The sequence below is a fragment of the Mytilus edulis genome, chromosome 10 (assembly GCF_963676685.1).
Source record: "Mytilus edulis chromosome 10, xbMytEdul2.2, whole genome shotgun sequence".
Classification (NCBI taxonomy): domain Eukaryota; kingdom Metazoa; phylum Mollusca; class Bivalvia; order Mytilida; family Mytilidae; genus Mytilus; species Mytilus edulis.
In genome coordinates this window covers 32,269,476-32,284,206 of record NC_092353.1, presented here as the reverse complement: position 1 = coordinate 32,284,206, position 14,731 = coordinate 32,269,476, and the positions used below count along the sequence as shown (strand labels likewise).

Here is a 14,731-nt window from a genome sequence, read left to right as displayed (position 1 = left end):
CCTGTTTTTTTTTTTAAATAACTGTTTTCAGTTGTTATTACACTTTTTTTTATATTCTAGAAGAGATATATGGAATCCTTTGCGTACGATTGAGAAAGCGCTTTTACAAATCGTTGAACCTGGGACAAAGAATAAAGGTAACTTGATAAATTAGTTTGAATGTTTTTCTCAATTTGTGTCGGGTTCCAGCTGACAAATTTATGCATATCTTGCATTCAATAGACTCACTAAAAGTATACAATGTAAACTTATGTTGACAGAATGAACAGTGAACGAGACTAGCATATATTTATTTCAAGCTTTCAGATTATCTGATTACATGCATTTGTTCACACCTGTTAAAAGATAAGTCTGATCGTTGTATGAAGTAAACTTGATCCTAAAAGTAGTGATGGATATCACTGTATATGAGTAAAAAAAAGACGAAAATAATGAAAAATGTATTTGATTAAACAAATATGACTTTGTCTCTCCATCACCATTGTTTCCTATATAAATTTCCTTATACATTAATGCATGGTTGCTGCTTACAATCAAACTCATATACACAATATTTTCCTATTGGTCAAGTCTAATCTATCACTTCGAAAGATTTTCTATTATTTGTCTGTATGTCTTTTTATTTTTAACTATGGCGTTGTCAGTTTATTATCAAACTATGAGTTTGACTATTTCTCCGGTATCTTTTGTCCCTCTTTTACATATGCCATAATGATTACTTGTACTGTTATGAATATATGTGTGACAGATCCCCATTGGTTTGTCCTCACTATCATGGACACAACCCTGTAATCTTTTCCACGATTATGAGAACTCAAAATATAACATTAATAATTCCCTTTATATACTTGATATGGCTCTTATTTTTATTTGTCAACATATCCAGCAAATTTCGTAAAAGTAACCTCGGATATTTTTAATCACTGCTAAAAGATCGAATTGCTTACAATAATGTTTAAGTACATGGTCATAATCTAGAAAAAATAAATAAAACAGAAAAAAAACCTTGCTGATAGTATCTTTGCATTACGTTTATACAAGTACATATATGTAGTACATAAACATATTTATTACAGATGTTATAATTGAACTCAGATCAGGTTATTACGAGTTACAATCCACTTTGAAAATTAAACACACAGGACCAAGACGACTCACCATTAGAGCTTCTCGTGATCAAGATGTCCATATTGTAAGTAACATATATCAACCAAATACCGTAAACGTTTTCTGACTTGTAATATTTATCCTCTCGACTACTTTATTCCTTAAATAGAGGAAGATGATTACATTGGATAATAAAATCATCAGGCCAATTTAACAGACATGGCAAAAAAGCAAAGGGAAGAAAAGGCAAAACATATTTAACAAAACACTACACAGAAAACCAAAAAGGTCGATAAAATCAAATGCTCCGGCAGGGTATGTAGTTTATATTCCACTAGCGACACCTAGTGATAACATTTAATTGAATTTAGAGGGCTTATATGTGTATGCAGTAATTTTTAAGGCCTAACCCCACTAATGGGTCCTCAATACAGCGATAAAATACCGAATCCGGAGGCGTGCTTAAGTTGGAACCTTAACAAACATGTGTACTACATGTAATTCAGTGATAATGGACGTCATACTAAAACATACTACAATATTTAAGGCCACACATAGTCCAGCCTAGTCGTACTGCTAAAATACATCGATATATTACATTAATTGTTATATGTCAATTTCAGAGAACGATCTTTTATTCTTATTATCATTATTGAGTTTTTATTATCATTGTTGAGTTTTTGTTAATTTATATTTCTATAATAATTACATGTACTCTTCAGACTGGAGGAAAACGGATACCGTCATCTGCGTTTAAAAGAGTTACAGAGTCCATGGCTTTACAAAGATTACCTTCTACGTCCAGGAATAAAGTAATTTACAACTTATTAATAAAATGCATTGATTGAATGTGATTTTTGAAGTTTTGAGATATTTATATATTTGCGTCATTATATGTAATGACGAATGAATTGAATCTTAAACTGCTTGTAAACACACGTTTAGCTCTGCCACATTTTCATGGTCGTGTAATGTTCAGAAACCTTGTCAATAGTTGTTTATTATATCTAAATTGTTTTCCTTCACTTGAGAATTAAATGTTAGTAGCAGACACTGTTTAAATTTTTTATAATAGTTGTTATGACTAGGGCTGATTTACAGCTTGTCATACATGTATATATGTAGCATATGAACTCCTGTCTGTTGTTGAAGATTGCATATTGTCCTCTAGATTTCCTTTGGTGAACTGTGCCGTTTGATTGTAATGATTTTATACACAACATCCCCTTTATTTCTCTTAGTTCGAGCTCTTCAAATCATGTTGTTACGATTTTATTATCATATAGAAATAACTTTATATCAAGTTCACGTGTAGTATAAACGCAGAATATATGAGATAGTGTAACATGTGTTTGGTTAATAATTTTTTTCAATACTTAGTTTTGCATTTTTCATCGAAAATACAACTTTCTATAAAACAGCAATGCTGAAAACTATTCTGTATATGACCGTGAGATGCAATTTTATGTGAAAATTTCAAGGTATCATTGACCAAAGTTTTATCCTACGTCATGAAAGCAATTGTTTTATTGACTATGAAGTTAAATTTTTCGTTTGTGTAGATTTCAAGCCTAGACAATAATAAATAATAAGTCAGTGAAAGACAGACACCACCATTACCTGCCGAAAAATGGCTCATTTGGACTACCCGTGTCAAATAAAAATTATTAAATGTTATACGTCTAGTTCGTCAACAATTCATTAATGTTTATATTCTATCAAATGATAACTATTTAGGTGCTTCAAGTACGATTGTCTGATGTCGGCGTTACAAATCTTGGTACTATAACAGATTATGGATATTACATAAAACGACTAGCAGCATTGGAAGTTTTTGAGAACAACAAACCATTAACTTTAGCTAAACATCCTAATAAAGTAAGTTTTGTAGTTATCAATACTAAATAAGTTCCTAATGAATACTTATCTTAAACGAAAAGTATTATGCAAATTCAAATATAGATTACATTACAAGTTTGTACATAACAAACCAGACCTAAAAGTATCTAAATTGAGTCATATGCAAGCATACAATTTGTATTATTTTTTGCAATTATTTTCTTTTCGAAAATATATACATAAATAAATTCTAGGTGATTGAAGCTATACGATTATTTTTTTTCTAGGGGTATATCAACATAAACACAACTTATAGTGACAAGAAATCCTTCACATATGATTCGGACCAACCAAAACAGTGGCACCAGGAAAATGACGTTTGGGCTCATGGCTTCTGGTATTTAAATGTTTTTTTTTAAATTAGTATATAACAGTCTCCGGGACAAGTTTGCAATTCCGCTGAGTGCAAAAGTTGTCACCTTAATTTTTGGAGTTAAGTCAAAACAAAGTTGATAACTTGGTTGGTATTGGTTCCCTGATATTTGTCCTAAAATTTTTTGGATCTAGCACCACTGTTGAAAAAGTTATGCCCCTTTTTTCAACAATTTCCTCAGAGGAAAAGTACTTTTCCTCAAGGGAAATCAAATTTCCCTGAAGGAAAAAGATTTTTCCTCAAGGGAAATTGTTTTTTCCTCAAGGGAAAAAGATTTCCCTTAGGGAATTTGCTGCATAATTATTTCCTTTGAGGAAATTCTATTTCCTTTGAGGAAATTCTATTTCCTTAGAGGAAATTCTTTTTCCTTTGAGGAAATTTGCAGCTTCACATTTTCCTTGGAGGAAATACTTTTTCCTGTGAGGAAATTTGTAGCTTCAAATTTTCCTTGGAGGAAATACTTTTTCCTTTGAGGAAATTTTTGACAAACACTTTTCCTTGGAGGAAAATTCAAGACAACAAATTTCCTCTAGGGAAATCATTGATCTTCAAATTTCCTCTAGGGAAATTTCTGAACATCAAATTTCCCTTAAGGAAATGTTTTTCCTCTATGGAAATTTCATAACAGTACAAACAGTATTAATATATTTTCTCCTAGACTGAATTATTGATACAAAAGATAATTAAAACTTTAATACTGTAATACAAATTTTCATGGTGAGTATTAAACATACAAAAACAAAAGGCTGACTGTTTAGCATGTTTAAGACAATACAATAATAAGCAAAATGCTATGAATATCATACCATTTGTGATGTTATTAATATTGTGCTCATATTTGCATATTAAATAAAATAAACACTTTTCATGTCAAATTAACTTGTCTTCTGTTTCAGCTGCTGTGTATTCGACCCCCTACATAACAGTTCAGTGCATAAATAATTCCATCCACAAGACATCTTCCTTCAATTGGTTGAATAAATTTTGGCAACGTATGTTCTTCAAACATCTTCTTTGTATATTTGATATGATGGAGCCATGTACATGAATTGATAAAGCAGGTGTTTATTTCGACAACAAACATGACAAAGATACTATTTTTTTTCTTAATTTCTCCATAATCCATCAGTTAATATGAATGTAGGTTGTTACATTTTACACAATTGTGTTCTTTGATAGTACTCCATTTTGTTTATAGCAATTTTGTAGGATTTTTTCTATTTCTTTTTCCAGAAAAACACACAGTTGAGTTCATTTCACATTAATAATCCAATTAGCACATTATGTAGAAAAGTATTAACAATTAAGTTTCCTCTTCAGTATAGACCTGCAGGACCTGTTGATGATCATAAAAACCAAGATATCTGACCTATAAATACACAAAATAAAAAAAAAATGTTATAAATGGAGAAAAAAACAGCAATATAAATAAGCTTATTTTATCATGTTTTAATGAACATTTTGAGAAACTTTCATTTGATATTCTTACTTGTCATGCTTATGAGTTCTCTTATTTCAGTGCTTTGTGTCCAAGATTTAATATTCGTTGTTTAGTGCCTTGCAGTGATATTTAAAGTTGAGCCACTTGCAATAGTTGTTATAGAATGTTCATATGTTGTGTTAATATTTGAACCACTGTCCTATATTATGGTCAGGTTGAGTGCTCACAGACATGAGGCCTAAATTAATATATTGTTTGTTTCCCTAATCCCTATTCTGACAAGCCAGGTGTGGGTAGGTAGGTAGGTAAATAATTTTATTTTTCCCAAAAGCCTGAATATTATCGGATGATCCGGCAAGCCCGAAAATCAGAAATGAATAAAATAATATTTGGCTTAGTTTTGACAATAAAATTTTATGAGTAGGGCCATTTTTGCAGGGTCAGTCAGGATTGGAGAAACAAACAATATTTTATATTAGGCATGATTTTTTTTTATTAATTGTTATTGACTTTGAACATGTTGAACTAAGTTGGATTGTTTAAATCTTTATATGTTGAGATCTTTAATGGATGACCTATAAAGAAAGTGTTTTCTCATTATTGAAGGCAGGCCCATGATTGGCCTTTAATTTCTTGCATCCTCTTCATTGAACTCTGGTGGATAAGTCACTCATTTACCATACCACATTTTCTTATTTTTATATGAGTCATCATTCAAAGGCAATTTCTTTTATTACTGTAATTCAGAAATTATCGAAACTTTTTAGTAATGTGAATAATGTGACTGGGTGAGTATCGCAAAAATAAGAAATCATATTTTGATAACAGAAACATATATATATATATATATATCATGTAACTATATAGATCTTTATGCAGATTTTTTTTGTAATCACAATAAGTTGTCCCTTCCCTGAAAAATCTGAATTTACAGTATATAGAAGTGGTCTTACCATTTAGGCCTTTATGTATTCTGTTTATCTTGTTTTGCGCTCATTTCTATTGTAACTGTTTATATTTTTCATCATTTTTCTATATTTCTTGTCCTATAAAACATAAAAAGGGTAAAAACTATTATAAAACATCAGTTTGTGTTTTTCTTTATATTCAGTTATAATATTTAAAAAGAATGGAATATTTGTGCTATTTCATTTCACAAACTTTTTGCCAGTCATGACTTTCAAAGACTTTCACCCTGGTCAATAGTTTAAAAAACAAACATTCCCATACTTTTTCTTTGTGTTCGTACTAATTTTTCATTTGACAACAAAGACATGATTCAACTATTCTTCTAAAATTTGTTTCGCTTGACTACGTTAAACTCTGAAATATTGTTAACAGTATAATCTGTATGTGTCTCACTTGTCAAAATTTCAAATTAATATATAAATCAGATAAAAATGCTATGCATGGCTCAGCTTGATACAAACGTACAGGTTGAACCCAGAACAGTTGGGGCAAGTATGGACACAACATTCAAGCTCGATACAACTCTGAATTTTAAATTTGGATTGTGATTCAATAGTTGATGCAGCATAGGTTTCTGACACAGAATGAATGCGGTCCAAGTACTTAAAAATTTTAAATTGACAATTAACCTCTAAAATGGTCCAATATTCAAAATCTCAATACATGGTTAGATGCAGCATATCAACATGATCAAAGAACCCCAATAATTCATTTTTTGGTGAAATCAAATAAAGTTAAATTTTGGACCTTTTAGAACTCAATGTGGACCAATTTGATAATGGGTCAAAATATCAAAAATCTTAATGAATGGTTAGATTCAGCATATCAAAGAGCCCCATATAATCAATTTTTGTTGAAATCAAACAAAGTAAAATTTTGGACCCCGATTGGATCAACTTGAATTTGGGCCCATAATAAAAAAATCTAAGTAAATATTCAGATTCAGCATATTAATCTGAACACCAAGAATTTAAATATTGTTAAAATCAAAATAAGTTTAATTTTGGACCCTTTGGACCTTAAGGTAGACCAATTTAAACAGGACCAAAAAACTAGGAATCTAAATACACAGTTACATTTGGCATATCAAAGAACTCCAATAATTCAATTTTCTATAAAATCAAACAAAGTTTAATATTGGCCACTATTGGCCCCTAATTCATGTAATTCCTAAACTCTGAACAAAAACTCTGGTCACAAACCTTGTGTTTGAATTTCATAGATTTCTATTACTTGTACTAAAGTTATTAAGCGAAAACTAAATGTCCTGGGACAACGACGACTACATGATAAAATTGAGAATGGAAAAAGGGAATGTGTCAAAGAGACAACAACCTGACCATAGATTTGAGGGTTGGAATCCTTTTCTTTTACCGAGAAATGCATTTGAATGGGAGATATAGTTGGAACCCCTCTTTGCTCTTGGTTGGGACCCCCCTTTTAAAATGGCTGGATCCGCCCCTGAGAAGCATTATAGAAAAATCTATAAGCTTTAACTCAAAATAAGGATAATTTTATTTTTAAAGGGCAGGCACAGATCCAGAGGGGGGTTCAAGGGATTGGAACCCCCCTTTTTTTGGATAATCAATGCATTTGAATAGGGACATGTAATTGGACCCCCCCCCTTCCCCTTTTGTCCTGGGTTAGAATCCCACCCCCACCCCTTTTTAAAATGACTGGATCCGCCCCTTAAGGGTCTATAATTAAGTTTGACAACATCAGACGACATACTACTTTATCAAAAAAAAAATGCCACATTTCATCCAATTTAATTTCATCCCTTACTTGCTACATGTATTTCATCCATAATATTTAAAGAAATAAATTTGGGAGGAGTATGATTTTAATTCATTTGTAATTTGCAAGTTATTAACTATCCAAACTAGAGACCTAATAGAGTAGATATACTTGACTAATTTAAATCAAACTTGGGGTGACTGGGAACAAAGATTTAAGGGAATAGATGACAGTTTACCTACAATGACCTAGTTTCATAGCAATTTAGCATACATTAATAAAGACTACATGGTCATTCTTATGTTTAAACGTGGTTTAAACTTTGGGTGTTCATTTTTTAATATTTAACATGTTTAAAGCTAACAATTTCAACTACATACATGTATCAAGATTTGATCCTACATTATTTAAATATTGAAAAAAAATAGCTTTTTAAATTTGGATCTATATATAATTGTGAATGTCACATGGATGTATTTTAATGTAAAGCATCTGAAAAATCATTAGCCGTCTCATATTTATTTCAGTTCTTCAAAAGGCAAATTTATATGAGGGGGGGCTAGAGGGGGTCTCATCCCGATTTCCCGGTTTTAATATCAGAAAATCCCGAAATCCCTGACATATTTTGTTAAAAATCCCGATCCCGATAAACAAGAAATCACCATTTATTTATTAAAGAGGTCCTCCACTATTTTAGGTAACGAATAGACACATCTGACGCAACTTTTAAAGGAGGCCGTCCTGGTAAACATTGAAAATTAAACCCTCTGAGTAATGTTGTTCTTAATTATTTGCTTTCCTGAATTTGTGCATTTTGAACAATATATTCAGTACGTACATTTTAAACACGTCAAGTTGGGGTATTTGTTTTCTTCAAAATTGTAGAATGTCATAAATATTTTTATATGATATTCGATTATAGAGAAGACTGTGTCTGTGAAATTATCTGTGTAGTAAGGCCAAGAAAAAATACATGTGTTTCAGGTAACATCCCCATAAAAATTAGGATAGGTATAGGAAAGCAAAAAAATTTTTTTTTTCAAACGTTTTTGACTGGTTCATATGGAAGAAAAATTCTGACTTTATAAGTGCTTGTCCACATAACATCCAAAAAACTTTAGTTGTAGAGTTAGATTATAGGTACTTAAAATTGGGGTAAATATATTTAAGGGTACCGGAAACACATGTGTTTTCTTTTAGGTCTTACATAATCTTACTCTTATTGAAAATATCCAAATCAAGTCTAACTTTTGGGAAGGGTTGTAAAGAGGCGTTATGATCACGGACAAACGTGAAATAAAATTCAAATTTCACGATGAACGAAAAATAAAAAAATTGCTTGCACGTTGCCGTTTTTACCAATTTCACAGTAAAGCACGAACTGTTTTCACGGAAGGTTGAAATTAAAAATTGCAAAACACGTTGCACGAAAAAAAAACCTTTACCACCCTCTTTGGGTATACTTATCCTCTAAATCAGAACGACACTTATACCAAGGAGATTAGACATTTATCATGAATTTTGGTTAGCATTTCATTCGCGTACAGTGGATATTAAATATGGCACTGGCTACGGTTACTTTAAAAAAAAACGAGCAGAAAATAACAATAAGATCTGGATCTACTCTGTTTCTAGATGCGATTCTGATTGAAGTATTATGAAAATAACACTATTATCTGTCCAAGGTACAGTTTTTTGTCAATCCCGTTATATTTCAACATCTTTAAAAAAGGCAATCCCAATTTCCCGTTGCTAAAATCGGCCAATCCCGGGGTCCCGAAAATGGTCTCGCCCCCCCCCCCCCCCCTTATATGAGCTTATGCTGAAAATAGAGATTTCTTATTAAGGAGAAATCCCTGCCCCCCTTTTTGTGTGAAAAATTTTGTTGATTATATAGGGAATCACAGAAACATGACTGAGGCAAGCATCCCCCATCTGACGCACCCCCCCCCCCCCCCCCCCCCATGAATATGTTTTTTTAGCTTGTGTAGGTGCAAGTCAGTAAGGACTCTAAGGAGGCAATCATTTGATTTGTAGGCCGGGTGAAAAATGTGATTAATCTTGCTTTGTAAACTTGTGCTATAAATAAAAATTACCAATCCATTAAAAAATCCGTGAGCCCAATCTCATCCAGTGAAATAGATTATAGTCTGTTTTCGAAGTTATATGGAAGTAAGTTAGTAGTCCAGATAATTATGACGCATTGCAAGGCATTTTTTCTAAGGAGAAGTGTAGAATGGGGGAATGGAACCAATAAATTGATCGGATCCGAAATGTTCTTCCCAGTAAAGGAGCACCTATTATTTTGTAGGTAATTATTATTAGTGTCGGTGGTCTCACAAGTAAATCAGAGTGAATATTGCATGCACATTAAAATTAGCAGAGAAGAGACAATTATCAACTTGTGTATTATTCATTTTCTCGCAGTTATTTACGGTAAATCAGCTATATAGACTTCTTCTTCTTCTTTAGGTTTCTAGCGATCCTTCAATTATTGAAGATTATTCGCCGGGCGTCGACTATAAAATTTATAATTTACATTTTAGCAGGGAAAACATAGGAAGATGTGGTGTATGTATATATATATATATCCGAAAACAGGTGTTCGGTTCTAGTACTATATAGTGGCTATAGTATATGACTTTTAAATAACAATTATCAATTATATCTGTATTCTGTGGCGGGTCGAAGGGGATGGAATCCGGGGTTGGCCTCCCCTAGCATTTTGTGAGCAATCATTGCATAAATGATAATCTCGGGAATCCTCTCGAGTTCCTATATACAAGGTGATAGGACGTTCCGTTGGAATAGGTTACCTGTGCATCAGGAAAAGTTTTAAGGCATAGCGTGAAAAGGTAACCTATTCCAACGGAACCGAACGTCCTATCACCTTGTATATAGGAACCTTAAAAATATGTGAATAGGTCGAGAAAAACTCTCTTTTGACACTTAGGTATTGCACTGTTGCATTACACACCAATCAAAACGCAAACAATATGGGAAAAGATAACATTTTAACCTACACAATATATGAATAAGGTATACACTTTTGAAATCTAAATTATATGAAAAGGGTGGGGTAACAGAAAACCAGCGGCAACGACACCCTTTATTTAATGGAGACATGTAGTTGGAACCCCCTTTATCATGGCTGGATCCGCCCATGATTTTACATGTAAATCAAGCCCCGGGTATTTGTTGGCATAACGGTAACCACGAAAGGGGGGGGGGGGGCTAATTAAAAGCACGAGGAATTATAAATATACAATTCAACAGGGGTAGAGTGCATCGAGGAATGGGAATTAAAATTGTCTCTTCACGATGATCGAAAAAAGTATCTTGCACGTTATTTTCATCATCTTGTCTGAAACACTCTGAATAATGAGCTTCAAGGCGAAAACAAGGCATGTGAAATACTAATAACATACACTTCTTTTTTTATACGTTGTATGGACAAACCCATAAATCCCTCAACAAAAATTGCTTGATTCATGTCATATCAAATAAATTACAGCGCGGAAAGGTAACTTTAATTTAATATCAAAACTAAATTTTTGTTATATTTTTCAATAAATTTATAAATCTTAATTAGGCATGCGTTGCGTGAGTTCCATTTCATGAGACCTACACAGATTTCTATAAAACAAATCAAAAATTATAAATACAGTTTTTCAATTCTTTCCGGCATAGATAAAAAAAAATGTATATAATCTATATACGATTTGGTTGAATTATTTCACTTCATTTTAATGATAAATCCTTTAGTTCTTAAATTTTTAATTAAAATGAATTTATCATTTTGATATCTAACGATAAACTTTTTAAATTAAAGTGACATGGTCAGTAACCTAATTAGTTGCATGGCTGATTACCATCTTACAGGTGACCCAGTAATTTTCCATATGACAGTAGCGTGTACCCTCGGGGTTATATCGGGGTGTGTATAACTTATTTTCTGGGGAACATCCTGTCCACGTGTAGTACTTAGCATATATTGCAACAGATGACATTAAACAAATTTTCTTTGTAGCATCGGAGGCAATTTCATGTTCGACCACACAAAATATTTCACAAAAAAGATATGATAAAATCAAAAGAAAAAGATAAAGAAATATTAACAAATAAAGGTGGAATTGAGTAAACGGGGATTCGTGTTTATATGAGCTTATTTTCAGTGGACAACAACAAATGGAAGTTTTTAACGACCTTGTGTGACCTATAGTTGTTAATGTTTGTGTCATTTTGGTCTTTTGTGGATAGTTGTCTCATTGGCAATCATACCACATCTTTTTGACTGGCTATATACATGATATAATATATATAGCACTTACACGGTCGGTCCAGTGGACAAATTTCATACTAGATAACTTATACAGTAATTCTTTTTATATATATGAAAATTATTGTCCGATCTGATACACGTACCTATAATGTACAGAATTTTGAACTGCTTCAAATATATGGGGTCCGTAGAAACACCGCAAAGGACCTCCTTAGTGCACTAAGAACAAAAATGTGCACTAAGGACCTACTCCTTTCATAATTTTAAATTATATTTTTTCTAATGTTTTCTCGACACGTGCCTCAAAAAGTTGATTGTCACCTTTAGTATAATCGGTAGCAATTCATGTTCGCTCAATCTTGGCCCGTGAATAATCTGCTAGTATACTGATTAAACATGTATATGGTATTTCAAATTGTTCTCTATTTTTGTCCCGTTTGTTTGTTTTTGCCGTCTTTATTCTGTCTGCTATATTTTTTACTTCTAAAGTAATAGCGTATTTTCAACTCTTTTCAGTTTGGGATTTTTCATCCTTTCAATTTTTAAAAGACAAATAATTGTGAACACTTCACGGAAAAGTGAGGATTGATATTTGGTTGCTTAACGTCCAGTTGCCAAATACTTCATTCATTTTTCTAATGTTAAGAACTATGCCATTTATCAATATTTCGATTTGAGCGTTACTGATGAGTCTTGTGTAGACGAAACGCGCGTCTGGCGTACTAAATTATAATCCTGGTACTTTTGATAACAATCACAGCAATGTTTTTTAAATAAGGCTCCGTGTTGAAGGCCGTACTTTAACCTATAATGGTTTACTTTTTAAATTGTTATTTGTATGGAGAGTTGTCTCATTGGCACTCACACCACATCTTCCTATATCTATTAGTAAAGGAACATATTTCTGATTCGATGTTTATATACAAATGCATTACAAGTATAAATATGTATAGGTTGATGTTTAGTCCCTTCGATGTTTTAGACTGTAAATAAATTATGACCAATTTATTTCTGACATCTTCTTCATTTTTAACTTTTGTGGATAGGAGTTTCATTGACAGCCGTACCACATCTCCTTTCGCTTATTGTTGTTGTATATATTTTTTAATTCACTTTCCTTGTCTTTTAAAATATATTTATTCCATTATTTTTATTTGATGCCGAAAATAAGAATACGAAGTTATCAAGTTGTTAAATGCTATAAATAAGCGAAGTAAAACAACCGTTAATAATTATGTATATGAGCATTATATCTATTTATAAAATATTTTAAATACAAGCAGACATACCATTTGTGACACCAATTTCATTTATTTCCAAATCTTAAAATCATACATTTCCGTTCTTTAGCGTTTCTTAATAATGGCAGAACGGGTTTAAGAGTCATATGATTAAGTTAACTAAATAATTTAGTTTTCCCACATCATTAGCGGATTTAGGGGGTTAAAGCGAGCCCCCCCCCCCCCCCCCCCCCCCCCCCACCCCCGGTTGAAAATCTTAAAATATTTTTTGTATTAACCATTTCTTGTTTTAATGTTATCTTTACTATAATTTGAATATCTAGCACTGAATAGGGTGACACGTTGTCGCTACACTTCTCTTTTGGAAGGAAGCCCTACCCATGAAAAACAACTAGGGCTTATCATGAATGAAAAGGAAACAAATGGCTTATCCTGTTTGTTTAAGAGTTTGGTTTTAAAAAGAGAACATAAATTATTACACTTTTCATTTTTTTGGTGTATTTATTAAAAAAAAAAATGATGAAAAACATATATTTTTTTATTTTATTAACCCATAAATAAAACGAAATCTGTTAATATCGATGTGCGCTTTACCTATATAAATTTTAAAAGCTTTTATTTAAAAATAATTGATCTGATACACTTTTACAAGTAGTATTATTTTTATTTAACAAAACTACATTTTTTTAAATTATCTATTTCATACAGCTGATATACAAAATCACTTTTGTCATGTGCATTCCAACATACTTCTTATAAACATTTTATATACTTCTTTCAAATAATTTTATAATTGTGACTTTTTTTCCTGTGACTTTTTTTCTTGAGACTTTTTTTCCTGTGACTTTTTTTCCTAGAGGTTTTGTGACTTTTTTTTCCTGTGACTTTTTTTCCTGTGACTTTTTTTCCGTTGACCTAATTAGAGGACCAAAGGATTTAATTAAGACAATCCAAGGCTGCTATCTCTATATTTTATTATATATATCTTTATTAGCCTCCCTTAGAGTGATACAACAATTGCAAAACGGGTAGATACGATCTGTAATCAAATAATTAACCTTATAAAATTAATACTTAAAATTTTATTTAGAGTAACCATATGCCGGATGAACAAAAAGTGTGCCATTTATTGAAAAAACATATGGTTTGGTATAACATGAAAACTTCTCTAGTGTTTTAAACATTTCTCACATAACCCCTCCCCCAAACCCCCACTTCAAGCTCTGGATCCGCGCTGCCCATAGTGCTTATTACATTATAAAATAAAATGGTATTCATCTTCAATTGTTGAAATAAAGATGAATTGTTAAAAAAAAAAGCATTGACACCAGTTTAAAGTTATCGTTCATAGAAGACAGTTATGATTTATTCTATAATTCTCTTTTTAAAACGTAATATAATTTACCTCTTGGAGTTTTTCTATATGTTACTTCTGTAATCGGATTTTGAAGAACCCCATGGACACCACATACTCTCAAATGTCTTTCAAGGAATAATGATAGTATGTAAACTCTTGTGTTGTTAGTAAGGAAATGAAATATCAAAAGCATTTGTTTCTCAATTTTTATCTCAAAATAGGGTTCTTTAAATAAAAAAAAGCTTGCATAGCAATTTCCTTAAAAACTAAATATATATAACAAAGGCAAAGTTTTAAAACACAAAATTTATTTCTTATTTTTCTT

At 31.7% G+C, this 14,731-nt stretch overlaps 1 protein-coding gene and 1 long non-coding RNA gene across 3 annotated transcripts in view; one reads left to right on the top strand and one right to left on the bottom strand.

The window, feature by feature from the left end:
- The window catches only part of LOC139490912 (uncharacterized), a 43,307-nt gene that overhangs the window by 725 nt on the left and 27,851 nt on the right, over positions 1–14,731 (top strand). The window contains exons 2-6 of one of the 2 annotated variants that reach the window (XM_071278051.1): positions 64–137; positions 1,077–1,192; positions 1,830–1,919; positions 2,845–2,985; positions 3,234–3,343. In XM_071278051.1, coding sequence (XP_071134152.1) covers positions 64–137; positions 1,077–1,192; positions 1,830–1,919; positions 2,845–2,985; positions 3,234–3,343 — 531 coding nt within the window. Of the gene's footprint in view, positions 1–60; positions 138–1,076; positions 1,193–1,829; positions 1,920–2,844; positions 2,986–3,233; positions 3,344–14,731 lie in introns of both variants that reach the window. The other variant, XM_071278050.1, reaches the window with a different exon arrangement.
- Positions 4,058–9,972, bottom strand: LOC139490914 (uncharacterized). Its single transcript, XR_011656437.1, has 3 exons — positions 9,623–9,972; positions 5,774–5,866; positions 4,058–4,748 (listed from the first exon to the last, which is right to left on the bottom strand). It is a non-coding gene; the product is annotated as an uncharacterized lncRNA (long non-coding RNA).